Source organism: Cydia amplana, chromosome 2 (genome assembly GCF_948474715.1).
Source record: "Cydia amplana chromosome 2, ilCydAmpl1.1, whole genome shotgun sequence".
Classification (NCBI taxonomy): Eukaryota; Metazoa; Arthropoda; class Insecta; order Lepidoptera; family Tortricidae; genus Cydia; species Cydia amplana.
In genome coordinates this window covers 26,748,303-26,776,302 of record NC_086070.1, presented here as the reverse complement: position 1 = coordinate 26,776,302, position 28,000 = coordinate 26,748,303, and the positions used below count along the sequence as shown (strand labels likewise).

The window sequence follows — 28,000 nt, the reverse complement described above, 5'->3', positions numbered from 1 at the left end:
GCCGTAGGCTGTAACGGGTCTAGCACGACAACGCGGCGGGGTCCGGGGATAAGAGTCCCTCGCTCCGCTCGCGCGCTCCAGCGTACCAATCAAACGCTAGGGGCGGCGATAAGAGCAGGACAGGTGATGACTGGCTTGAAAGTGCGAGGGGGATGGGTGTGAAGGCGGGCGCGCCATCGCCACGCCGTCGTCATCAGTCAGTGACAGTTGTGTGGCGCGCGGCGTAGCCTGCGAGTGACGGTGAACGAATGGTTAAGTGTTGTCGCGAGTGAGTGAGTGTCGCCTTCGACATGTCGTCGCCGCGGCGGGCCGTCTACAGCATCGACCACATCCTGGGCCGGCGGCCGCGCGGTACTTATGACACTGGTGACAAAACACATGACACACACTTGATGACACCACTTGACACGTGGAGTAGATTATAACAATGCCTAAGTCGTGAGTAGTGGAGTAGGCCGTCAACACTAGGAGTCAATGTCACCTTAAGAGGAAAGGATACCGCGTCACGTGACCGCTTTCCCATAAAATTTTCTTTCTGGATGTTACAGAAGAGTTAGGAACGAAAAACAGATTCCATACAAACGAAGGGACATAGCTATGATTAAGGTATACAATAAATTGTGTAAAAATATTTTCCAAAGCGTCAATACCAAGGGAGAAAAACTACGGGGACTACGTTTGTATGGAGAAGCGGTCGTCCACTATTGTCTTAATCAGGGATCGGATACCGGTATTTTTTGTATGGGAACGGAAACGGTATTTTTTCGTTCTTTGCTAATTACTTCATTTCTAATTGGGCAATCTAATAATACGAAGTCGTAACCTAAAAACACAACTGAGTCCTACATTTCGAGTATAAAATAATTCGAAAAATATGGTTATTTCTAAGGTTTTGCAAAAAACCGGTTCCGATCCCTGGTCTTAATGCTTGCAAGTATAGAAGGCTTATTAATATAGCCAATGCTCTCTTGTGCCCATGATCTAGGCGTGTGTGTAACGGTTTTTTATAGGTAGCTAGTAGGAAAATTATGATGACAGGGTATTAATTGATCTTATATCCAAATTTGCCCGACATACTTTTGGTCCCTTTTTGAGTTTTGCAGTTAACTAACATACATTTTCACTACCTACTTGGTCTAACAAATTATAAGAAAACGTGGACATTTAACAATGCAGAGTAGACGTTGAATTGAACTGCTCTAGATTGAAAACGACTAAATGGATTATTCCAAAATAAATACCAAGTGACTGTGAATATTCTTAAAAATAATTAACCAGATACCTATATCGAAATATAAAAGAAGTACATACCTACATAATTTGAATAACAGCATACCTATTACCAAATTTTCTGTTGTAGGAAACTACTAAAATACTATTTTTAACTGAAAACATACCATGTGAGGTATCAAATGAGAGTGCTTTATGAGCAAATTACAAATAGGTACATATAGGTATACCAATACAACATTCCCACTACTTGGGCGTTTTCTTAAAAAAAAGTTTATTTATTTTTATTTATTGCACAAATGAAAAAAAAAATTGTTGGACCAATATTATCAGTAAAAAAATATATTTTCGTAGTCTTCTGTAATAGAAAATTATACTGTTATTCAAATTTATTTTATGGTATTCTCTTATTATTTAATATTTCTGGTTTATTATTTTGGAATAATCCTTTCAGTCGTTTTCAATATAGAACAGTTCAAAGACAACTCTGCCTTGGCAAATGTTTGGAAGTTTTTCTCAGATTATAAGACTACTTGTGTGCGAAATGTCATCAAAATTAATTTAAGTAGGTATATTACCCTAAATGGCGTAACAATCCCGTCTGGTGAGTCACGTATATTCAAATCTGTTTTATCATGTTATTCATGTTATAGTATTTGTATTAAAAACTACTCTAAATATTATAAGCGTTACGTTGACGCCCAACGTGGGGCCACGCGGTTACTTATACATACATCGCTACAACAAGTGCCTATCATTGTAATTCTGACACTAAATTACCTACTTGCGTTCTGAGTGCTGATGGCGCTGGTGCTCTTGATACATTATTCAACTGCACATGTTACACGAAGCTCTTTTCAAAGCTTTCAACTTTCAACAACAGTAGTAGTCGTGGTAGTTTTGATTTGCTCCGCCTTTCCTGACTTATAAAATGTGAATCAAATTATACTGATATGTGAAAGTACTTACCTACTGGTATTTGGAACAATCCTTCGTAAGTACTTATGCAATACAAAGCTACATCAAAAGCCTCTTGCTCAAAGCAAGCAGATCACAAGTCGTTAGGTATCATTATTTTAACGGATTGAATGCATTGAATCCATTATGATTGGGCAAATCCCCACTCGATTGCTCAATACAGAGCGCAGCGCAGCCCGAGCGGGGATCGCGGCGCATATGGACGTAGTACGAGTAGCCCATAGGACATAGGTTATGGCTCTGGCTAAATCACATGTTGACAAGATTGTTTTGTCTATACTATACATTTTATGACCAACTGTATCAAAACAAACCTAAAATCAGAAATAAGATAAGTTTATTATGGCAACAGCTGCCGTCACTGGTTCTCCGTATAGCCATGTATAGCCTATTCGGCCCCTTTCTAGGGTTCCGTACCCAAAGGGTAAAAACGGGACCCTATTACTAAGACTCCGCTGTCCGTCCGTCCGTCCGTCCGTCCGTCCGTCTGTCACCAGGCTGTATCTCACGAACCGTGATAGCTAGACAGTTGAAATTTTCACAGATGATGTATTTCTGTTGCCGCTATAACAACAAATACTAAAAACAGAATAAAATAAAGATTTAAGTGGGGCTCCCATACAACAATCGTGATTTTTGACCGAAGTTAAGCAACGTCGGGCGGGGTCAGTACTTGGATGGGTGACCGTTTTTTTGCTTATTTTTATTTGCTTGTTTTGCTCTATTTTTTGTTGATGGTGCGGAACCCTCCGTGCGAGAGTCCGACTCGCACTTGGCCGGTTTTTTTTTGATTGGTAAAAGTACTTTACTTTTTATTTAGGTGCAATATATGCTTGCAAGGGTCTTGATTCGCGAATGATCCTACAACGCAAGCCATGTTACTTTTAGGCTTCTTATTCATTGGCAGGTCACGATGTAGCACCGGTACTATACAGCATACCTGTAATAAACAGCATAGGTACCTACCTATCTCCAAGTTAAATGGCGATAGATAATAACACTAAGTGACAATATCGGCCATAGACGCGCTGAGCCGCGACGACATCAAACGAATACCAGCGCGGCGAGAATCTCATTACTGATTGTGTCGCCGCCGGAGCTCTGGCGTCGTTACCGGTGCTCTGTCTAAACTAATTACAATGACGACTTATGATATTTCCCTTCGATATACCAAAGAAGGAATGTCAAGGAAATAAACGGCACCTGTTATAAGGTGAAAAATCGTGCGGTGAAAGCGACGACCTCATGTGGTCTGTGGTTCAAATTACTGAGTTTAGGGAACTTTCCATCGTTAACTTTTACTAGTTCACAAACATCTTTACAGGCCAACGGTCCAATTTCAATAAAATATTTACACGACCTTATTGTCATTAAGTGTCTTATTCGAACGTTGGCTTGTACGTAGAGATATTCGTGAACTCGATTGAACAAAATACCATTAGTAGTATTAGTACCTACCTATTTATGATTATTAAGAACTTTAGAGTTTTGCATCGATTTCATTTGATCTAATGTGCTTTTATCTGGTTGTCTCCTTCGGTCGCTAATTAAATGTGAGTTGAATGAGTTGTAAGAGTAAACAACAGTAAACAACCAAAACGAACCTAATATTCTTACTGCAATAAGATCATTTCTTAGATAGGAATAAGGTAGCGCTTATCTAGACCATCGCAATCGATTAATTGTTTTCCTAATAGGTATGTAGATACTGCGTCGTTTCTGATATTTAAAAAAAGCTTTAAAATATTGAAATCATTTATGATGGTAGCGAAGTGATTAATATTGCAGGTAACAAAAAAGTTACATTATGAGCATTAACGTCGCTGCACAATATATACCTACTGCCCTTGGCTTTGTGCGTTAATCGCGCAACAATTACAAAGCCGCTGTAAAAATAGAATTACTACAAATAAATAGTGCTCTTACACCGAGTGACGTGAAGTGATTTGTAAAAAGCGCGTTTAGGGGTGCTGCTGACATACAACTGTGTACTCTAGAGCGAGGGGATAGGGAAGGAAATGTAGTGCGCGGGGATGTAATTAGTCTGGTTGTAGTTCTCATGGATGTAATTTGCTATTTATTCGGCGCAGTCGCCGTGATGCTCCCGGTTTAACTTCAATACGTTTATAATGCCTGATATTTTATTTCGATCATAATTATATTATAGTAGTTTATGCAACAGTGATATAATAAGGGTTCTTAAAATTCAAGGGTCGAAGTTACAAAACGAGACGTAGTCGAGTTTTGTAAAAAAAGACCCGAGAATTTTAAGAACCAATTATGAGCTGTTGCATACATTACTTTTTCTATGACAGCTGCAGCAAAAAAAAAAAAAATAAAAAAAAAAATAAATAAAAAAATTGAGTTATTATTTAAAAAAAAAAGTTATTATTGTAAATGAAAACATACCTCTTTCAATCAAGATGATCGGAACTTGTATCTTTAAAAAAAATAAAGCAGTTGTATTATACTCATAAGATGACTGCTAGCAGTAACGTAAACCATCATGTAGGTAGTAGTTTCGTTCGGGACGATGAGAGCGGTGGGAAGTTGTGCACGGGAGCTGGGACTCGTCGGGACGGGATCGTGTTTACTCGATGTCGAACATTGTTTGCGCATTAAGCGGGCTTACACGTTAAGCCCAGATAGTTCACATTTAATTTAATACCGTTACTATTAAATTGTATTTATTGTAATTTATTTACATGGATTGTTCTCCCCTCAGTAAAAAAAGTGGAGAGGCGCTTAACGGCGAGTGTGTGCTCTTTTAAGTTGGCGATCAATACGCATTGTACGCGATCGTTGACTGCTTTTGTGTTTGGCGCATTTGTTGATCTTGTCGTTCTTGTCAGTCATGATCACGGCGGCTCGGGGGTCGAGGTCGCATTCTAAACTAGAAGCCCCTGATTCTAACTTACGAGGTCAAATAAAATAAAATATTTCCTGCTGTTTCATGAGCGATAGGTTAATCTCTGAGCTGAGCATTCTTAAATCTGTTTCCTGACATGTCATCAAGGTCTACTACGTACATTAATTTGGACATTAAATACTCTATAGTATAGAGTCTATATCGTAAAATGGGGTGAGTAGGGTCAAAACTGACATTCAAACCTCGATAACATTTTATTTTTACATATGCAAACTGAATGGTGTATATAATAAGTGTTCCGGACGTTTGTATTTTAGTTTTTATTTTATTTTGGGTAGTTCCATTTCATAACTTTGACAATAAACAGGAAATCACACCTCACCCCGTAGTCCCTCGTAATTGGGGTGAGGTGGGATTTCATACAAAGTTGATTTTGGAAGATAGTTGGATCGATTTTTTTTTATTATGAGTATTACTATAGGTCCATTTTAAATTGGAATACATTATTTTTGTAGCTGGAGCCTTAAAATCCCATTTCACCCCCCTTTCATCCCTTCTCTCCCCATTCATAACCCATCTTTCCCCGCGAACCCTACTCACCCCATTTTAGGGTACTACTAGCGATAAGACCGCCTGTTGTTACCTGGTTCTATTTTTCTGTTAAAATTTCTTTGTACTTTTACATGTAAGTATGTAAAACGTATAATAGGGATGTTGACATAAATCGCGAATATATAATATGTTATGTTTTTACCATAGTAGGAAATATTAGAACGCGGAAAATCATATTTTGCAAGTGTAAATATGCGTAATAAATTAATTAAAAATAATCAAAAGTATTTAAAATAATGCCCAGTATCACGTGACTGCAAACGCCAATCGGAGCGCGTGACGTAATCACAGTGGAACATAGATGGTAGTATTTCTATAGATGTGGCCTACCGCGTGCCCCCGTAAGGGATAGACATAGATGACGTCACAAACCCGGGGATACCATATAGGTAAAAATTACCCCAATATTATCAAATATTGGGGTAATTTTAATCACGTTCGCGAGTTGTTCGCCTACGTAAGACGCAGCGATAAATAAAATATCAATAGGCCAATTATCTTTTTTTATTTATTTATTTAGAAAACAAACAGCCTTTTACAAATAAGTCTTACAAAAATTACTAAAAATAGGCCTAAAGTTTCATACGTTACTAAGTTGACTATTACAATGAAAAGTAAATAGGTTACTTAATTATAAATTACCCGTAGGTATAGTTGTGAGTACAACACGCAAATAAAGTAAGAAAACAATGCAAAGTATTTACTTGAAACAATTTTTCAATTACTAGTAAACAAAATATGCCGAACTTTGTTCTTGAAAACGGACAAACTATGAACAAAAATGTCTATATCATTAAGCGATTCATTATACATATTACAAGTACGCCTAAAGAAAGAATTTTTAGCATACTGTGTGCCACAGGAAGAAATAGAAAAGGTAGGTTTTCGTAATATGCTTTGAGCATATCCGGCAGTTTTGCGTCGGTGCCCAATTTCTCCTTCCGGTTGCTAAAATCCATTTAGCACGCGTGCCTGCATCTAGTGGAAATCTGGAGGTAATAAACGAAATATTCATTTTGTAATCTGTCACTCTTATCTTATTGCAAAATTAAGAATTAGTGCCTGCAGCATATCATAGAATTAGATTCTCTGAGTCGTGGCAAAACCCCCAATAACGTTAGAAAGAATCCGTAATGCTTAAATAGATATAATTTACATTCTAATTTAAACACAGTTCAATTTTATTGTTCGTATATGTCCAGTTCTACAGCAAAATTATTTATAAACATGTTATTAAAATACAAAATACCCGAATTTTGGGGTAATTGTATGCATCACGGGCTGGTATCCCTCGAATAATAGCAATGCGACTAAATTGAATACACGTTATTAAAAGGGTGACGGCTTACTGTCAATATGCGTACGTAATTTGGTCGGTTAATTTATCAGGAAATATTTATAGGTTAATTTTTTTACCCGAGTTATTATTTACTGTAAATGCTTTTTCTACTCAGATTTTAATTGATATAGATTGTAGGATGCTGTTACTAAGCATGATAATGTGACCGAAGTATAAAATACTGTATTTACCTGTGAAATATTACGTTGTCCTGTTTTTGCCTGCAGTCACTTGTACAGCGCAAAACTGAGCAATTCACCATATTTGTTGAATTGTTAAGTACTACTACATGCACACGAAACACTGATTTCAATATTTTTCCTGATAATCTTTGCACTGTTCATATGTTTCACACCAATTTGACGTTTACGCATTGTTTGTATCCCACCATAAACTACGGTGGGGAATAAAAAATATGAGACTCTGACAAAGACAAACAGTAATAGCGCTTTCTCTGCTACTCCTAGTGAAAGATACATAAGACTATCCCGTTCTGACAGTTATCCCCACCACTCATGCCATGCCCTCGCAGTGGAATCACCAAAGACAAGTTATAAAACCTGCCTAAGTGTCTACAGATTATCGTACCGAAACGCGATCTTGGTGCGGTGCGGCGCACGAATCGATAGTGTGTTAAGGTGGTGCGTTAAGGACGCAGCTATAAGTTAGAGCGAGAAAGAAGGTCGCTGTCCGATGCGGTAATGTGTTAAGGCTTTAAAAAAAATTGTCAGTTGCCATATAAAGAATTTAAAAAAAATACTGACAGCAGTTTGTTTAAAACGCCGTTACGTCATCAAGGTCACGTGACAGTTTGGAGCGTTTAGGCGCGAAATTTAAACACGAAACTTATTATACATGTTTTTTTATTCAAAATTAATGAATATATTTTTTTAATATTTTTTTTCTGTAATTATTACGTGTCTATCTACAAAATGAAACCAGTTCCAAAAAATTGTCAACATCCCTATTATTGGTGCAATAAATAATATTTAACTTACTTACTCTATTTCATCCCAGAGTTGCTCAGTAAGTTAACATGTTTTAGGAATATACCTAATCATCCTTTTAGATAACAAACTTATTCTATTCTAAAATATGTAGGTAAATAGGTGCTTTTTGAGGAACATAAATACATCCATCAAAAAGTACTTAGTAGTAGTTTTATCGTAACTGGGTAATTCTTATTCTTATGCATTTTTAAGGGTTCCGTACCCAAAGGGTAAAAACGGGACCCTATTACTAAGACTCCGCTGTCCGTCCGTCCGTCCGTCCGTCCGTCTGTCACCAGGCTGTATCTCACGAACCGTCATAGCTAGACAGTTGAAATTTTCATAGATGATGTATTTTTGTTGCCGCTATAACAACAAATACTAAAAACAATAAAATAAAGATTTAAGTGGGGCTCCCATACAACAAACCTGATTTTTGACCGAAGTTAAGCAAAGTCGGGCGGGGTCAGTACTTGTATGGGTGACCATTTTTTGATTGTTTTTTAGGGTTCCGTAGCCAAATGGCAAAAAACGGAACCCTTATAGATTCGTCATGTCTGTCTGTCTGTCTGTCTGTCTGTCCGTTTGTCTGTCCGTCCGTATGTCACAGCCACTTTTCTCCGAAACTATAAGAACTATACTGTTGAAACTTGGTAAGTAGATGTATTCTGTAAACCGCATTAAGATTTTCACACAAAAATAGAAAAAAAACAATAAATTTTTGGGGTTCCCCATACTTCGAACTGAAACTCAAAAAATTTTTTTTTCATCAAACCCATACGTGTGGGGTATCTATGGATAGGTCTTCAAAAATGATATTGAGGTTTCTAATATCATTTTTTTCTAAACTGAATAGTTTGCGCGAGAGACACTTCCAAAGTGGTAAAATGTGTGTCCCCCCCCCCCCTGTAACTTCTAAAATAACAGAATGATAAAACTAAAAAAAATATATGATGTACATTACCGTGTAAACTTCCACCGAAAATTGGTTTGAACGAGATCTAGTAAGTAGTTTTTTTTTAATACGTCATAAAACTCATATATCGCCTAAATACGGAACCCTTCATGGGCGAGTCCGACTCGCACTTGGCCGCTTTTTTTTTGCTTGTTTTGCTCTATTTTTTGTTGATGGTACGGAACTCTCCGTGCGCGAGTCCGACTCGCACTTGGCCGGTTTTTTTTGTGAAACACGTAAGAATAGCATGTATTTTTGTGAAAATAAGTAAACTCTATATCAATATATCTATACCTTCTTCTTTATCTATATTGTATCTTAACCTGTCTTATTTACAATAAAGTGTTTACATACATACATACATACATATACTTAGCAATTTACCTCTGTTTAAAAGTATGAAGTGATTTTGCAATAATTTATATCAAATACAGGGTGGATTTTGTTTTTGGGTCAGTGAGGGCAGCTACCAGATCCCGTGCTGCTACGAGAAAACGGTCTAAGAAGACCTTCCCTCGGTTTCCAATTAATGAAGATTGGCTTTTACAGATTTTTGGAAAAAACATACAGGGTGCGAGAAAAAGGTCATTTTTGACAAACTTTTTTTTGATGCCAATCGATCCCATTCCTATTAAGGATCAAAAGCTTGTATGGAACCAATAAAAAAATTCCGGCTAGAAAAGCCACAAATCGAGGAAAACTTTTCCCATACAATTTGGATGAAAATGAAAACTTTTATTTTTCACATGCTGTTTTTGTATGCCAATCGATTCCATTCCTATCCAGTAGGAAAGATTTATTTATTTCACAATAATGTCAGATTTACAGAATTACACATCAAAGTAACTTAAAAAAAAAAATCCAGTATCAATAGTTTCCTAGGGGTCAACTTACGGTAATGTACTAAAAAGCCACCAATTAATAAAAACTTTTTCCATACATTTACTATGGGGAAAATGTGAAATGTTATTCTCAATTTTCTATCTCGCCCATCAGTCCTACAGCAATGTCTTCATACAGTATTATGGTCCTTAAATGTAACAGGACTGATTGGCCAGATAGAAAAATGTGAATTAAATTTCACGTTTTCTCCATAGTAAATGTATGGAAAAAGTTTTCTTTAATTTGTGGGTTTTTAGTACATTACCGTAAGTTGACCCCAAAGAAACTATTGATACTGGATAGGAATGGAATCGATTGGCATACAAAAATAGCATGTGAAAAATAAAAGTTTTCATTTTCATACAAATTGTATGGAAAATGTTTTCCGCGATTTGTGGCTTTTCTAGCCGGATTTTTTTTTTTGGTTCCATACAAGCTTTTGATCCTTAATAGGAATGGGATCGATTGGCATCAAAAAAAGTTTGTCAAAAATGACATTTCAATTTCAATTTCTTTATTGTGAGTTATATGTAGGTAATACAGATGATCTAAAATACTTAATGTCCATTATAACCTGCCTTTAAGGCGTACAATATTCTTAAACTACATGCATTATTAAAAAATTAAACTAACATAACATAATCAAAACATAACAAAAACCGACAATAATTATTAATTTATATCAACAATTACAATAATTATTAGTTTACTAATTACATATCACAACCGAGATCCCAATTTCTTATTATTAAATTTAAATGTCAAAATTATCATCAAAAAATTCTTTTATGTCATAATAACTTTTTCTTACAAGTAATTCCTTTAGGTGTCGTTTAAATGACCCTTTTCTCGCACCCTGTATGTTTTATCCAAAATCTGTAAAAGCCAATCTTCATTAATTTGAAATCGAGGGAAGGTCTTCTTGATTTCAAATTAATGAAGATTGGCTTTTACAGATTTTGGATAAAACATACAGGGTGCGAGAAAAGGGTCATTTAAACGACACCTAAAGGAATTACTTGTAAGAAAAAGTTATTATGACATAAAAGAATTTTTTGATGATAATTTTGACATTTAAATTTAATAATAAGAAATTGGGATCTCGGTTGTGATCCGACCCAAAAAGAAAATCCACCCTGTATAAAACACTAATCCTTGTTCTACAACACTGTTTAAAAATTGTATAGATTTAGATTTATAACAATTTTATATAATTTTAAACAACATACATTTTGTGATCAGTTTTCGCGTCATCGCCGCGCGTGGTAATATAAACATGCGGTACTCGGTAGAAAATTATCTTTACTACTGGCAGCCTTTTTAAAGTTTTTTAAGAACGACAACACCAGTTTCACGTCATAGTTTGTAATATAAGATATACGTCATATATTGAAGATTAAGCTAATTATTTAACATTTGCAAATCCAAAGGTAATTTTTAAATAATACCGAACATGTTCAAAATTATTAAATTGTACAACGGGACTTAATCGCGGCGATTAAGTCCCGTTGTACAATTTAATAATGTGTAAAAATCGTGAAAGTTTAAATCAGTGTTATGTTCCAAATTGTCACGACCGTGGCCTCAAAAATCTGTCACCGCCACGGACTTTTGAGTCCACGTTTGTGACATATACGTGGTCGTGAAATCATTAATTCGTTTGATTAATTTAGAGTCATATGTACTCTTTAGAAATGGATTTTCATTAGCTATAGATCATTTGCTATCATTGCCCGACTGCCAAAGCCGAAAAATGTTTTTCGCATGTATGTATGTATGTATGTGTATCCACTTTTTTGTCACGCTCTACGGCCTATATAGTTTGACAGATTTCAACGTAATCGCTGTCATTAAGTTTGTCGTAGTCATGGTATTCACTTAGGCTATGTTCAAATAATTACATTAAACAAAATAGTGGGGTTGGCCGCCAAAATGCCGAAATGTCACGACTGAGGGACACTTTGTCACAATCGTGTTTATGTATTAATTTTATTTACCAATCCTGAGGGTATTAAGCTTGACCATATGCATCAAAATTTTGCTTTTTGTATGTTCTTTTGATATATGTAACAATATGTCAAAAATTTAAACTACTGTGAAAAATAATTTTTTTTGGACACAATTTAAGAATCACCAACTGACAAATTTGTTCTAATTCCAGTGTAGGTAGTATCGGGCCGGGTGGAAAATAAATTGAATTTTCTTTCTTCCAGCCACAGACAATCCAACCTCTAGACATAGCATAGTCGCGCTACCCCTTCTGCACCACATACGGTAGCATTACTCCATCTTCGAGTCAATCCCGTGCCGTGATTGGTCCGTGTCTTTGAACGAACCAATCACGGCACCCCCGCACCCCCCCTCCCTTCCGTATTTTTGGCAGCATCGGTTTCATGAAAGAATTGGCCTAAGCTAAGTCTAGAGGTTGGATTGTCAGTGTATCACGTTAACAAATACTAACGTTTCCGTTGTACCGACACTATTGTGTTCATTTCAAGAATTGCTTTAGAAATCCCTTTTTATTCGTGGTTGGTCGATTCTTAGTGCAATCCCAATGACAACATTATCTTGGCTCCACTCACGTCCACTACACTTCACACATGCACTCTAACACACTTACCTTTTATCTTGTATTACAAATACATATCATAATACCAACTCACTCCCCTCTCCATCCACAGAGCATGTGGAACTAAAGGCCGAGAGCCGAGCGCACACACCGTCCGACTCGGAGCTGGAGCTCGAGCACGAGCACGAGCACGAGCACGAGCGCGAGCACGAACAGGAACACGAGCATGAAAGAGAGCAGGACTCGGCACGGGAGCCGCTGGAACTGGACTCATTAGATACCGGACGACCGAGAAAGGTAATTTGCTACCGACGCAAGAGTATCTATTTGCTAATCCAAAAGGGAAGAGGCATGCTTCATATGCAGCTCTGCATGCAGTATAAAATTATAGATAAAAAGTAATTGTACCATTGTCAATTTCAATATTTCACAATTCAGATGAGGAAATGACTCGACAAACTGAACTTATAAAAATATCTTAATTAATTATAGTTATCTCGCTGCTGCAGCCAATATATTGACATTATTGATCTCTCACCTTTACTTACGCCTAATTTGAACAAAATGTTTTTACATTGAGTACCCAGGTTATTGTATCTTTAGTTAGGTAATTTCCCCTAACCGTTGTACAGATTAGGTAAGTTTTTTTTAAATGTATAAATAGCAAGTGAGTAACGTGTGTGTCCTTAAGCAGGTGCGCCGCAGCCGGACCACGTTTACCACCTACCAGCTGCATGAGCTGGAGCGCGCCTTCGACGCCACACAGTACCCCGACGTGTTCACGAGAGAAGAGCTGGCTCTCAGGCTAGAGCTCAGCGAAGCGCGCGTGCAGGTAGTTACATTATTAGGCATTATACTGTTTACTTCCATCACGAGCAAGCTGTCGAGGCCGTACAGTACCCCGACGTGTTCACGAGAGAAGAGCTGGCTCTCAGGCTAGAGCTCACAGTGAAGCCTGTGTGTAGGCGCACACGCAATATAGGTACACTGTTCACTTATAGGTCGTAGCTAGAGATGTGTCGACCACGAATCGCTCGCTACAGGTAAGCTAGGTAATTAACATTAGCGCCATTCTCCGCGTACAATGCGCGCCGATTGCGGCGCCTCGCGAAATGTGCTTCACACTGAAGCAGCGCCATCTGCGAAATATGTTAATAGCTTAACTTTAACCTGTTCAACAATCATTCACTAACTTGGTAAATGGTAATAGGACTTACTATGTATTAGGTGTCAGTTGGTGTAACCCAATACTGTTTTATTTCACGTGTTATTATAGCATCGAAAGGGTTCACTTGCAAAAGTTTCACTATTTCCGTCTGTAGAGAAAGGCGGCGGGTTGTCTTCCCATAGAAAATTTGAATTTCGCGCTGTATTCGAGTGACAAAGTGGAATTGCCAGAGTATATTTAGCTATGGCGTTACACTTTGTAGTACCTAAAGCGTTTTCGTTGCTTTTCACTAATTATGCACCTACTATTTAACTGTTTCAAAATCTTAGATCTAATTATAGGTTGAACGCAATTTACTAAAAAAAATTGAAGGAATTTTTAACTATAATTTTTTAAACGATACTCGTATATCCCGATCCCGAAAGAAGCTAAATTGTCTCAATAATCAGGCATGTATTTAGAACTGCACGAGTGCGCGCCATTGGCAGTTTAGGTTGATTGATTCGCTAATAGTTTAGCATACCTACCTATGCAATACTGCTAGACTCTTGTAAATTATTGACTGAATTGCAAATTTAATCTTTCTCGACATTATTTAATCCTCAAAATATTGTAATTGACTGAATTTGTAAGTTTTATCTATCTTGATATTGTATCTGTTTGCATGTTTTTCTTTTGTTTTTTTTTGTAATGTATACATATATATGTTTCTAGTGTGTACAAGCGAATTGGTGTAGTACTGTAAGCTTGCACTGTATTAAATAAATAAATATAAAATATTGTAAGTGCACTGTCGTACTAACAAGAGAGGCCTAGTTTATGGTTGTGGCCATTAGGCTCGATTAAGGCTGTGGCTTGCGGTAGGTGCGGTGTCGCGGGCGACGGCGTTGCCCGCGCTAATGCCGCTCATTACTTGCCATTACGCACTCGCTCCACTTCACCGCCTCGCTTCGCTCGCTCATCAGCGCCATTCTGCGCCGGATTAACATTTAGCCGCACATTGTGACGATGTAACGAGCACCTATTAAGTACTGCGAGAGGTGGTTACGTTTCAATTCAGCTTGTTAAACACTTCAGCTTCTTTCATTTAGTTTCAGTGAGGCGCCCGGCGACGACGGGATAGTTAGTTACTTTAGGTAGCTATACGGCTAATAGCTCTTACGTTACCGTAAAATGGGGTGAGTAGGGTTCGCGGGGAGAGTTGGGTTATGAATGGGGAGAGAAGGGATGAAAGGGGGGGTGAGATGGGTTTTTAAGGCTACTGCTACAAAAATAATGTATTCCAATTTAAAATGGAGCAATAAAAATACTCATAATAAAAAAAAAATCGATCGAACAATATTCCAAAATCACCTTTGTATGAAAACCCAAGTCACCCCAAATACGAGGGACTACGAGGTGAGGTTGGTTTTCCTGTTTATTGTCAAAGTTATGATAATGGAACTACCCAAAATAAAATAAAAACTAAAATACAAACGTCCGGAACACTTATTATATACACCATTCAGTTTGCATACCTATGTAAAAACTAGCTGTTGCCCGCGACTTCGTACGCGTGGATTTGTATGTTGGTGGTTATTATATTCTACATTAGCTTACTTAGAACATTCTTGTATTCTAATAATATGCCTGTATACAAAGATTCAAGTCCCGCACTCAAAAAAATGTTTGACCTTCACATAAACTTTCAACCCCTTTTTCACCACCTTGGGGGATGAATTCTCAAAAACTCTGAAATAAAGAGTTTTAAGTTCCTAGAATTAAATAAAATTTGAACCCTATACAAACTTTCAACCCCTTTTTAACCCTTTTAGGGGATGAATTATTAAAAACGCTGAAATTACTTTTCTTGTTTTCCAATAATTTGCCTTTATACAAAGATTCAAGTCCCGCACTCACAAAAATATGTCCATATTTGTATGGAGCTTGCAACCCTTTTTTCACCACCTTGGGGGATGAATTCTTAAAAACGCTGAAATTAGTTTTCTTCTCTTTTAATGAAATAACTTTTTACGAAGTAAGAAATTCATAACTTAAAAGACAATTTGAACCCTATACAAACTTTCAACCCCTTTTTAACCCTTTGAAGGGATGATTTTTTTAAAACGCTGGAATTATTTTTTTGTATTCTAATAATATGCCCTTATACAAAGATTCAAATCCCACTCACCAAAAACTCATAAAAATATTTGGTCTCCATACAAAATTTCAACCCCTTTTTCACCACCTTGGGGGATGAATTTTCAAAAACCCTGAAATTAGTTTTCTTGTATTTTAATAATATACCTTTTTACAAAGTTTCAAATTCCTCGCTTAAAATCAAACTTGTACCCCTACAACCTTTCATCCCCTTTTTAACCCCCTTAGGGGTTGAATTTTTCAAAATCGGTTCTTATCTCTTGTACACTTTATAAATGCAACCTAGTGTGCAAATTTCAACTTTCTAGCTTTTGTAGTTTCGGCTCTGCGTTGATAAATCAGTCAGTCAGTCAGTCAGTCAGGACACTTGCATTTATATATATAGATAAAATGTTATCGAGGTTTGAATGTCAGTTTTGCGCCTACTCACCCTATTTTACGGTACTTACTTTAAGTATCGGGTCGGAACCGGTTTTTTGCAAAAACCTAGAAATAACCATATTTTTTGAATTATTTTATACTCGAAATGTAGGACTCAGTTGTGTTTTTAGGTTACGACTTCGTATTATTAGATTGCCCAATTAGAAATGAAGTAATTAGCAAAGAACGAAAAAATACCGTTTCCGTTCCCATACAAAAAATACCGGTATCCGATCCCTGCTTACTTATAATATCGCGTCTTTTGTAAACGCATAATTTTGGTCATTTATTATAGGTATTTTTATAGGTATTTTATATTTAACCACGTATGTAGGTAGGTACTATTATTTACTTACATAGCAATAAATTAGTTACCAACAGCATCTTGAACTAAAAGTGATCTAATGTAGAATTAAGTCCCGGTGTCTCAGCAAAATGTCCGAGTGAACACCGATAGGCAACTGAGTCGAAAAAGGTGTTATAGACTCCTCTAAAACTATCTGTATGTCTATTAAGTATGTGAACTCAACTGTACGATATCTGAGCTGTAATATTACAACATATGTTGTCAACTGTATTGCCGGAAAAAACTCCGTAGGAGGTAGCTCTAATGATTCCCTCTTGGCGTATGACATTCTATTTACACGTAGTATTTAATATCAGTGGAATTTAAGCCACTCAGGCTATACAGAGCGACTTTAATCTGTAAATGATTAACCTCTCGAGTCGAGCGCGCGCGCACCACCCCCGAGTGGCGCCATCTGTCATCCTCCCCCACCACACCACCCCCTCGTTAGCGTGCTTGTCTCAGCCTTAATCACGCTAATTATGAACCATTATGTCATATGCATCTAAAGGAACTGCGTCTTTAAAAATTCCGCTTTTATTTATTTTTTCTAATTAACATTCTATGTTCTGAGTGAAATCGATGTTACTCAAGGCCCCTGCTCTCAATTAATTATGAGAATTGATCGCTCGATCATTTACACTATTTACATCATGGCTCGCAGTGGTACCCACAAATTGCTCTAATCCACTCGATGGAGAGCGCCTTTACACTCCGCTTTCAGTCTAAAAGGTACCTTAAGTACTTGTTATAAGGTGTAGTTTAGATCAGGGGTTGGTGAAGTGAAGATCTGGTGCTAGAGTCGTGAGAATGGGTGTGGAGTGGGCCGGAGTGGGCTGGAGTGGGCCGCGTGTCGCTGCGACTTTAATTGCGCGTCGAGAGCGATTTCATTGATTCTGGTTATGCGTCAGAACGCACCGATTGAGCGATACGTTTCATCCCCGTCGAACAATCATTTTTATATAAAAATACTTTTTAGCATGAGTGTTACGAAGATCTTGGATGGATGTATTTGGAAATTGACTCATAAGTCTTTCTTGGCAAGTTATACAGTGTACCTGTACCATATCTAGCTTGCATGTTCAATTTATACTACTCGTACAAAATGTTTACAAGATTACATCCACTTATAGTTTGCTTCAATCGGGTTGATTGATATATTATTTTGTTGACTGAGTTAGCTCAGTCCTAGGCGCGTAGCCAACATGCCAATCGTTAACGCTCCGTAGCGTATCGTAGTCGTTCGCTACGGAGAATTAACGATTGCACATTGACTACGCACCCTAGTAAGTTAAGCCTGCAGGAAAGTCATATAATTGTAAGGTACCTCCTGTAATTGTTTTAAATACTGAGGTTGTTAAAGCTTTCTTGAGTAAATTACTTAATAAATTAACTGAAAAGAAATCGGGCAGCCACAGCAAATTAAGTCACATTAAACACTTAGGCGCAAATGAATGGCGGCGCATTAGGTGCAAATGAACGCAATCAGCCGCAATTACACGAGTTATGAAATTATACCACTCTTTCTCACAATGTCTTTTATTAGCGCAATGCTCCGGACTAGCTCAATTTGTTTCTATTCTCTTTAATCCCGAGCGAAACTGCACCTTGCGCCGCGACTTTAAAGTTTTATTTAGATCGGAGGAGTGTCGGCGTGGAAACCACGTATGCGTAATTGCTTTTCATTACGGGTCTATTGTCGTGGCTGGTGTGGGGGTGTGGGGGGTTGGGAGGCAATTGCCGACAGTTGCACAATAAAAGAATTAAAAAGTGAGCCGCAGCATTGTCCGAGATGCAGATCGCGTGGTCCAGGTCCATCGTCCAGCGCTTTGCGAACTTGATTGCTTCGGGATGTGGTTGGACCGGCGAACGGTGGATGATTGTGTCAGGGCATGTCTGAAACTTTCGGGACAATAATTTTCCCTCGAAAGAAAACAAGCGGTAACACAAGAATCTAGTTAGATACGTACGACAAAGAAACGTTTTCTGTCTGTCTATCGTACTAATAGGGAAGAGTGATAGAAAGCGTTTTGTTGTCGTAGCGCAAACGATTGTCATTTTGGCTAAGCCCCTGATGTGTTTAATCTACGGCGTTGTAGTAAAGTATGTATGTAAGTATCCGTTCAGTTGTTATGAGCAGGATCTGATGTGTTGTTTGTTGCAGGTGTGGTTCCAGAACCGGCGAGCAAAGTGGCGGAAGCGCGAGAAGGCACTCGGCCGCGAGCACGCTCCCTTCCTCCACCACGACCACGGTAAGCAGACGCCGACAATAATACAGAGTTCGCTTGGTCTGACCCTAGCTAATCATAACATAAGTATATTAACGGCAATCATTAATTATAGGGTTACGAGTAGAGAATGCATTCTAGCATTATGTTTACTTTTTGTACAATTTTTACTGTGCAATATAGTTTAAATACTTTAAATAAATAAATAATTTGTGTATTTATGCAAATGTATCTATTTATCAAATCATATTTATGATCAATAATATCAAACAATAGGTACAGTCACCAGCATAAATATATGACTGTGGGCAGCCGTGCAAAAATATCTGATGCTCCATTGGAGGCATAAGTATATGACGACACTACCTCGGTAAAAATATGTGATACTTTGTGGCCGGCAAAAATATCGTTAGTCTGTATCCGCATAAATATCGGATTGGGTCGTTTTAAAAATATTTGACGACTCATAAAAATCAAAATGATGTGATTACTCTCATCTGGCATAAATATCTCTCCACTGGGAATGCAAATACATCGGATGGCAGACGGACCGCCTATATATCTGACACGAAATTATGAAATATGTCATCAATCGGCAAAAACGAACCATACCTGGATAGCATAGAGCCTTAAATTGTATGAAGTGTTTTGACAATTCACGAAAAGAGTGCAGACTTGTCATTGCATATGTCTGTCTCACGTATTTCTATTTGCAATTTTAAATTGTGACATACTAAAAAATCAGGTATACTTTTAATAGATGATGTGTAATAAACCTCCTTCTTACATAAAAAATAATGATGAAGAGGTCAACTTGTGAGACTGTGACAAGGACAAACAATAATAGCGCTTTCGCTGCTACTCCTACTGAAAGATACATAAGACTATCCCGTTCGGTCATTTCCCCCACCCCTCATGCCAGATCCAGTTATATACTAGATTCATGATACGTTAAAATTTACAAATAAATTATATCCATTTTATTCCGTCAAATCGATGATAAAATAGAATGTGAGACAGACATATACAATGACAAGTCTGCACTCTTTTCGTGAATTGTCAAATCACTTCATACAATATACGGCTCTATACCAAACATGTATGATTCGTTTTTGAAGGTGGATAACATATTTATGATTTTCCAACGTGTCAGATATATAATAGGCGGTCCGTCGTCCATCCGATGTATTTGCTTTCACAGTGGAGAGATATTTATGCCAGATGAGAGTAATCAAATATTTTTAAAGCGACCCGATCCGATATTTATGCGGATACAGACTAACGATATTTTTGCCGGCCACAAAGCATCACATATTTTTACCAAGGTAGTGTCGTCATATACTTATAGCTCCAATGGAGCATCAGATATTTTTGCACGGCTGCCCACAGTCATATATTTATGCTGGTGACTGTACGACACAAATATCTATTTATTAAAAACAAACACACTGCAAACAATACCCACAGGGAAACGTACAGCAAATTAAACATGTAGTAGAAATAGAAAGCATGCTAAATTGATCCATGAGTTCTGGAAAGCATTTGAATTCGTCAAATTATAACTTGCTAACAACAAATTAAGGTAAAATAAGCTGAGGCACGTAATGCACCGACGTAAAGGTTTTAATGTTATTTTAAGAAAAGTTTCAAGGACTGTACAAAATAAAATGATCAACATTTAAGCCAGCTAAATATATTTGGAATCCCTCAAGGAACAACTTTAAGTTCTCTGTTATTTTTTCTAACAAGCTTTGCTACATTAAAAAAATGTAGGCCGTTGGAACATACATAAGAATAATATAAGAATACTATTCATAGTCTTATGAACATACATATAAGACTATGATTTACTGAATGACTAAAAATACATACCCCGCAACGAATTTGAACAATATTAAATAGAGCCACTGACGTTTACATTTCCAACTGATTGCTTCTAATGACCCAAATACTTACCATCATCAATACCTAATTATTGTTGATTTGAATATATTAAAACAGATTTTATGTGTCACTGTACGCTGTCGGGCCGCCGATGGTGAATGAAAAACACGTAAAACTTGGCTGTACAGTATATAATACAATCTATATACACAATGACACGGAAAAACACAATATACATACAAATAACGAGCTATTTACACATAAAATAACAACAGATGTGCAAAAGAAACATTTGTCGCTCATTGACAGAGAAAAAACTATACATATAAACAAAAGACGCGCGCTGGCCGTGGCATCCGTATCAGTCAGGCTGCCAGCACGCGCGCAGCACAAAGGTTGGTAGGTTCCGTCGCCTACATTCCCCACCCTAGTGCTGGTACAGCACTCAAGACCAAAGAGAAATATCGGCGAACAGTGTGCGTTACCAAGTCGTATACTTTTCACTGGGTAATCCTCAACATAGCACCGCATGTGTCACAAGGAGGTCTGTCTGGTGGAACCCGCTTCTTCTGTGGACAGTATTCAAGTGCGGTCAACTCGAGTAGTGTCGAGTACGACATGGTTAGGTCCTCACGGCCATGCAAAGCGCTCATCACGCTGTGCTTACACCAGTCCCGAAGCGTATGAGCAGCCGAATGTTCACAAGATGTAGCCAAACGTCCTTCTGAGTGCACTGACGGATTACATTTGTGCGCGAGCTGTCCGACAAGAGAGTTATCGCCACAATTTAGTTCAAGTACATTTGGCACAAGAAAATTCAGTTCGCTGACGCTACATGTCTTATTATGTACACTTGAAGTTTCATTATTTACACTTAACATATTTACATTAGTCACTGTAGTGTCACACATTTGTTCATAAGTATTAAAGGTGTAGCGAATCCCCACGCTGTCCGCGTGGCTGCAAAGCTCAGCGTAGTCGGTGAGCTCGTGGTTGCCGAGCGATAACTCGGACACAGATTCGTTGTCAATGTGAAGAGGCGTAGCAGCCGGCAACTGGTACAATCTGGCCGTGTAATAACATTCGTGGCCAAACTGTTCCTTGTTGCAGTTCATAGAGACGGCACCCGGCGCGCTGAACGTGCTTAAACGCGACCCATCAGTGTCGGCGTGCGAGTCGGCGCTAGCCGGCGACTGTCGCACCCTGGCCGTATTAATGCAGTTGTGGTCAGAATGGTTCTCGTTGGTCAGTGTAGAGGCGGCGGCCAAAATGTTACACGCGTTCAATAACGACACATCAGTGCCGGCGGCGGGAGTGACGGCGGCAGCCGCCGATTGGCGCAGCCCGACCGTTTTGTTACCAGTATCGTGGTCTGACTGCACCTCCAGTTGTTCCCGCTGCGGCTGGTCGAGCCATCCTTGGCTAGCAGAGCGCGTGCGTGACTTGAGTGGACTGTATTTCGCATCTAGTTCAGCTAAATCCACCTCTAGCTGCTTGTCAATAAGCGCTATTTGTATTCTTGCCTTTTCCTTAGCTGCCTCCAATTGCAGCCGTCTTCGTCTGGCTAGTACAGATGATGCTTTAGAGTCACTCGAACAGTTTGGTGGTAACGGCGGCGGAGTAACGTCGCTCGCATGATGAGACGACGGCAGTCGTTCCGCCCGACCGCTAATGATAACTTCCAAAGTCATATCTTAAATCTGTACCTGAGACTGCAGTGTAGACGTTGATTGTGCTATATACTGCACCTTCTTCGTTCTTTACGCGTAGCACATTGCGTATTCACCATAGCAGCATGCGTGGTTCCAATCCGGTTCGAAGGACCACTTGTACGCTGTCGGGCCGCCGATGGTGAATGAAAAACACGTAAAACTTGGCTGTACAGTATATAATACAATCTATATACACAATGACACGGAAAAACACAATATACATACAAATAACGAGCTATTTACACATAAAATAACAACAGATGTGCAAAAGAAACATTTGTCGCTCATTGACAGAGAAAAAACTATACATATAAACAAAAGACGCGCGCTGGCCGTGGCATCCGTATCAGTCAGGCTGCCAGCACGCGCGCAGCACAAAGGTTGGTAGGTTCCGTCGCCTACAGTCACCCTCATGTATCGTTAGTGAAATAACATGCATTACAGGAGTACACGATGCCATTTTTACTAGTCATTTTTACTATCAACTGAAATAAAACGAGTGCGGTGGTTAAAGGTGATAACTCATTATGTAATTAATACTAGTGGCTCTGTGAGCTGTAGACCTCGCGAGCAGAGCTTAAAACTGAATAAATGTATGGCAAAAATATTTATTAAAATATAGGTATAGTACATGTAATATAAATAAAAAATTAAAAACTACATAAAGCTACAAACAAAAATTAAACGAATACGCTTAACCCGCGCTTGATAAATAAAAAATACGAAATTTTTAATTTTTTCAAAATAAAAAAATAAAATAAAAAACAACTATCCGAAATTTAAGTATTAAAAAAAATACAAAAAGTTATGTAGCAATTATACAATTACTGGGGATTGAACCAGGGACCTCCCGATGCAAACAAAAAAAGCCGAACGTTTGCAAAATACGCCATTATAGTTCTTACTAAAGCTGACGAAATTTAGCTACTCATTCTCAAGTAAAAACTAAATATCTAAATACCGCCAAAACCAGCGATACTAATTTTCTGAATTTTTGGCCATTTAATCTATGAACATATCTCAAAAATAAAAAACTCTTATGATACCGATACGACTATTTGTTTAGGCGGGAGCTATCACGACTCCGCCATTTTGAAAAATTTCCAAAAACCGGATCAACAAAAAAAAATTATTTAGTCATAGAATTCGGTCACAAAATTTCACGAAAATCGGTTAAGAATTGCGACCTGTAGAGGAGAACATCCGGACATACAAAAGCAAAATGCCCGAGTCAAAACGTAGACCTTCGCTACGCTTCGGTCAATGACACAACCTTTCATACGTACTCGTATATCCGTTGAGGACAATTTCGTAGATATGAATAGTGTCAGTAACTCGTTAAAGTCGATACAACAACAATAGTATACGGTATATCTGTGCATTTATCATCGGTTAGCGCTCGTTAGACATCGCTTCCGAAGCCGCGATTAGCGACACGGAGCCGTAAATGCCGTGATTAAGCAGTGCGTTGGCGATGGCGTAGCGATAAACGCACGTCTACCGCCCAACATTACTGTGTGGTCATTACTGGACGGATTCATATAGCTTTTAGCTTACCGATTACTCAGGAGCCTCAGGAGTCTTAGGACCAATATTAATCTGTCTCCCCACTGCTTATAGTTGCTGTGATTTAGGAGTCACATTACACCCTTTGTATATAAGATCTTACAGTTATGTGCAAAATGTTTTGTAATTTGATAAGTAACAACATGCACAATTCATGAATCTGCATTAGGGTAACATTCCATTTCTGACCGCAGCTGCACTACTGGTACTGAACCAGACGCTGTTACTGTCAATTTCCATAGTAAAATGAACAGTGTAGCTGCGGTTGGAAATGGACTGTCACCTTTAATGTAGTTATTATTGCTTTTAAATAGGTACCTAAAGGTGCTGTAAAAAGTATTGACTAGAAGGAAATAATGTTAAGTTTTGTGTGATTATATTGTATGAATTTATTGTACTTGTTTCAGTAGGGACAAGGTATACCCATAGATAGATATCCATTGACGAAATACATATATTGTGCTTGTATATATAATTTTGTAGGTAACATAAATATTTTTTGAACAAACTTTGTATTGAATATTTGTAATACATATTATCTTTGGGGTGCATTTAAAATTAATTATAAGCGATATATTAATGTCCTTAACATTTTGTAGTTCGGTGACAATGACAATATTAAATCGTTTCATTTGATGTTTACAAACCTATAAAACCAAGTTTCGATTTCAAAGTCTACAAATTGTATCCAGTACGGATATGATGGTCGTTCTTGTCTACGTGACAGCGTGATAAAACGGTGTCCGTCACTTTCTTTCCCACGGTGTTAAACAGTGACAGTTATTTTATCACGTGGATAAAGATGGATAAAGCTATCCATAATAGGCTGGCAGGTTGTCCCGTCACTGTCACCCCAAATTAGAGCGATCCAATCGCCGACCCCTCGTTGTTGTCGATACGCAAATGACAATTTATTATCACAAATACGTCATTATGGGCTCAATTATCGCTCGCCGCGTTGTACATTGCGTGTTGGGGAACACTTTCCGTTCACACTGTTTATGTGTATCATATAATCACTAATTCACTACCCATAGCTCTCACATGTACAAGGCAAATAGGTGTTTTTAAATGAGTTACTCTTGCCAGTCGTAGTAACGGAGCAGCAATGGATAGGGGCGCTATGGCGCGGGGAAGGGTGCTAATGCTTGTATAATAGCCCAGCAACGACACGACACGCGACAATTTGCCCAGATTTATTTTGTCACCCGTCACTCTCTATGGAATTATAACCGATTAGATTTTTGAATAGCTTTTAATAATGTTTGGAATCGTTTCGACGCACATCTGGGAATGACATTTGTAATTTTTCCTTACGACACGTTTAATGACCTTTAATGAATAGGTATTTAATATCAAGTCATATTTCACTTTGAATCCATTCTTTGGAGCTACACTGGCTATATCCTTTTTATTATATATGTTCATAGACTCGCTCGCCACGCATAAACAGTCCGCACTCGAAGTACAATTAATCGTAGGAAAGCACCGCTCACTGCTCGTATTCTGCCGCTTCCTACGTATACCTACGTATACTACGTACCTACTGAAGTGAAGAACATTTCAGGATTTCAAAATAAACACGCATACGTCCTCGCACTTTGCTCTCAGCTCAGGACCTCTTGAAAATGTACCACAAATATTTATAAAACTTACACAATTGAAAAAAAAAAAATGCGTTAGCGCCAGTTCTTTTTTTAAGCTGTTCATCAAATCACGCACCGTTTACACCAAATCACTACAATTTGATTGATCGGGGTAGATAATATGCTATATTTGCCGGCGGGAAAGCGATCCTTTCACGCTACGGTAATGAACTGGGCCGACAGGTGGCGCTGCCACCTGCGTGCCGCGATAAGTAAGCGGTTACCAAGTTTACCTACCCGTTAGCCCGTTACGCCATGAATGAGCTCACTATGAGTCAATGTTCTTTCCTATCAGTCTGGGAATATGCAGCTTTCAAGCCAGCTGCGAACATTACAATATTTCCATTGGAAAGGTTTTATTTGACGTGTTATTATTTGATGTGTCTATTAAATTGAAAATTTTGGTTACTGGCCTATTATCATTGAGATAAGTTAACTTGGGGATATCGCAGTGGCGATAGGTTATCTCCAAACCTTTTCGGTCTTTTCTTCTTTTTGTGTCATTTCCGACCTAGGACGGCGGCTTTATAGTCTATTCTACCGTGAAGCGAGTCAGTTTCTTTGTGAGTCCTCCAATCAGTATTTTAATCTAACTATATTATAGCTGGTCAACCACTCTCTACAAAAACTGTGACGATAAGAAAGAATTGACCGATAATTTGATAAAAGAAGCAGACAAGAAGAACTTTTGATGACAAAGCGATCTATCGGAAATGCTCCGCCGATTCGTTTTGTAATTCTTGAGGCATGACCCTGGCCTCAATATCTCATTTGCAATCTGTGTTGCAAGTAGGAAGGTAATAATGCATGTGTTTGTTACAGTGGTGAGCGAGTGGAATGGCGCGGGCTCCGGCGGCGAGTGGTGGGCGCTGGGACTCGGCGCGCTCGGCGTGGCCCCACCTTTATGGCCCGCTGAACCTACTGCCTTCCGAGCCTTACTACACAGGTTATTGTAGTTCTTTCTTCTCTTGCTTGTGCTTTTATGCTTGGTCCCAGGGTTGAGTTTTTACCATTTTCTTTTACTTTCTCTAACTTCTGCAGCCTACCATGGGCATGGTAGAGAACGGGTTTCCTTCTGCTTATCCAGGTAGGTACGGTATGCTGTTGAGGTGGACCTCTTACTTGGGGCCTTGGACACTCAGCGCACTTGGCGTAGCTCCAACACTATGGCGTCGTGCCTTCCAAGCTTTGCTTTATATTTAGCTACAGCTAGCTGTAAAAGCGCGTACCTACTTTATGAATGAATTCCATTCATGTATTTTTGCAGCTGGGTGTACATGAACTCACAAAAAAAACAACGGGTTGCACTCCGGGAGTGCCGACAGAAGTGAAAACTCAATGACTAGTCCAAAATGTCTGCAGCACTATGTATAATTGACCCATCCTCTTTTCTATTGAAAAATTTTAGTTTCGTAATTGCTGGTCAGTGAGCTTAAATTTGTAGCGTTAATTTGTTCAAAAATAGAAATTGTAAAGTTACCTTGCAGACCTCGCATTTAAATATATTTGGTCATGATATTTTGAGTTTTATTCACTAGTACTAGAGTTCACTTGCGTGGCAGTCCCAACAGCATCCTTCGAATGAGCGGACAGGGTTGACTGTCCCTACTTGTCGCACTGTGAGGGATTGCATTCCCCCATCAATGTTGTGTTGTTTTAAATTTTTGTACCTACTAACCCCCTGGTTTGTAAGCTCTACTAATAAAAATGTCCATGTGTTACACGAAATAAAATACATATATTCATTCATTCATTGCTCGTAGGTACGTGCTATCGCTCCCGCCAGCGCTGGGTCCGCTGGCGCCACCGCCGCGCTCGCCGTCGCCCGGCGCCCGCGCGCCCGCCGCCGCGCCCGCCGACCTGCGCCTGCGCCTCGAACTGCCCGAGCGTGCGCTCGCGCTGCACGCCGGTAGCAAGATGCACACGTAGCACGACTGAGTGACACCTACACTAACAGTTTAAGGCTCTTTTTGCGTATAGGTGATCCTTATTTTCATGACTTCTGTGACGATAAGCTTACTATTATTATACTGGCGCTTACCCGGGCTTATCATACTGGCGCCCAACGTGGGGCCTAGGCAGAATAATAGTCATATTCTGATTGTCATTCGTTAAGTGTCTTCAACAAGTTTATTAATTATTTAAGGTTCCGTTTTCTGACAAGGAGACTACGTTCTTCTGATTTCTGTGACGACATCATCTGGGCTCAACATACTGAGTCACAATATACACAGTACACACATAAGGAGTCACAATAATAGTCTTAGGGTCGGTTGCACCAAACCCTCTGTCACCCAAATGTTCGCCAAATTTTATTGTATGGAAAGCTGCTAAGTGACGTTGATCAGTCCGTTAATTTGTGGTGAATGCAAACTGGCCTTTAGCACAGATTATATAATAGTTCTTACGGACAGATACTTATCTCTCAAAGAAAACGCAAATACCTACCGTTCTGATACCTACACAAA

The 28,000-nt window shown here is 38.6% G+C and overlaps 1 protein-coding gene across 1 annotated transcript; it reads left to right on the top strand.

The window, feature by feature from the left end:
* Positions 1-27,461, top strand: LOC134661490 (retina and anterior neural fold homeobox protein 2-like). Its single transcript, XM_063517602.1, has 6 exons — positions 1-351; positions 12,536-12,720; positions 13,118-13,255; positions 18,661-18,748; positions 26,355-26,478; positions 27,296-27,461. The coding sequence occupies exons 1-6, from the start codon at positions 291-293 to the stop codon at positions 27,459-27,461; spliced, it is 762 nt and encodes a 253-aa protein (XP_063373672.1). The 5' UTR covers positions 1-290.
* The last annotated feature ends 539 nt before the right edge of the window (positions 27,462-28,000 follow it).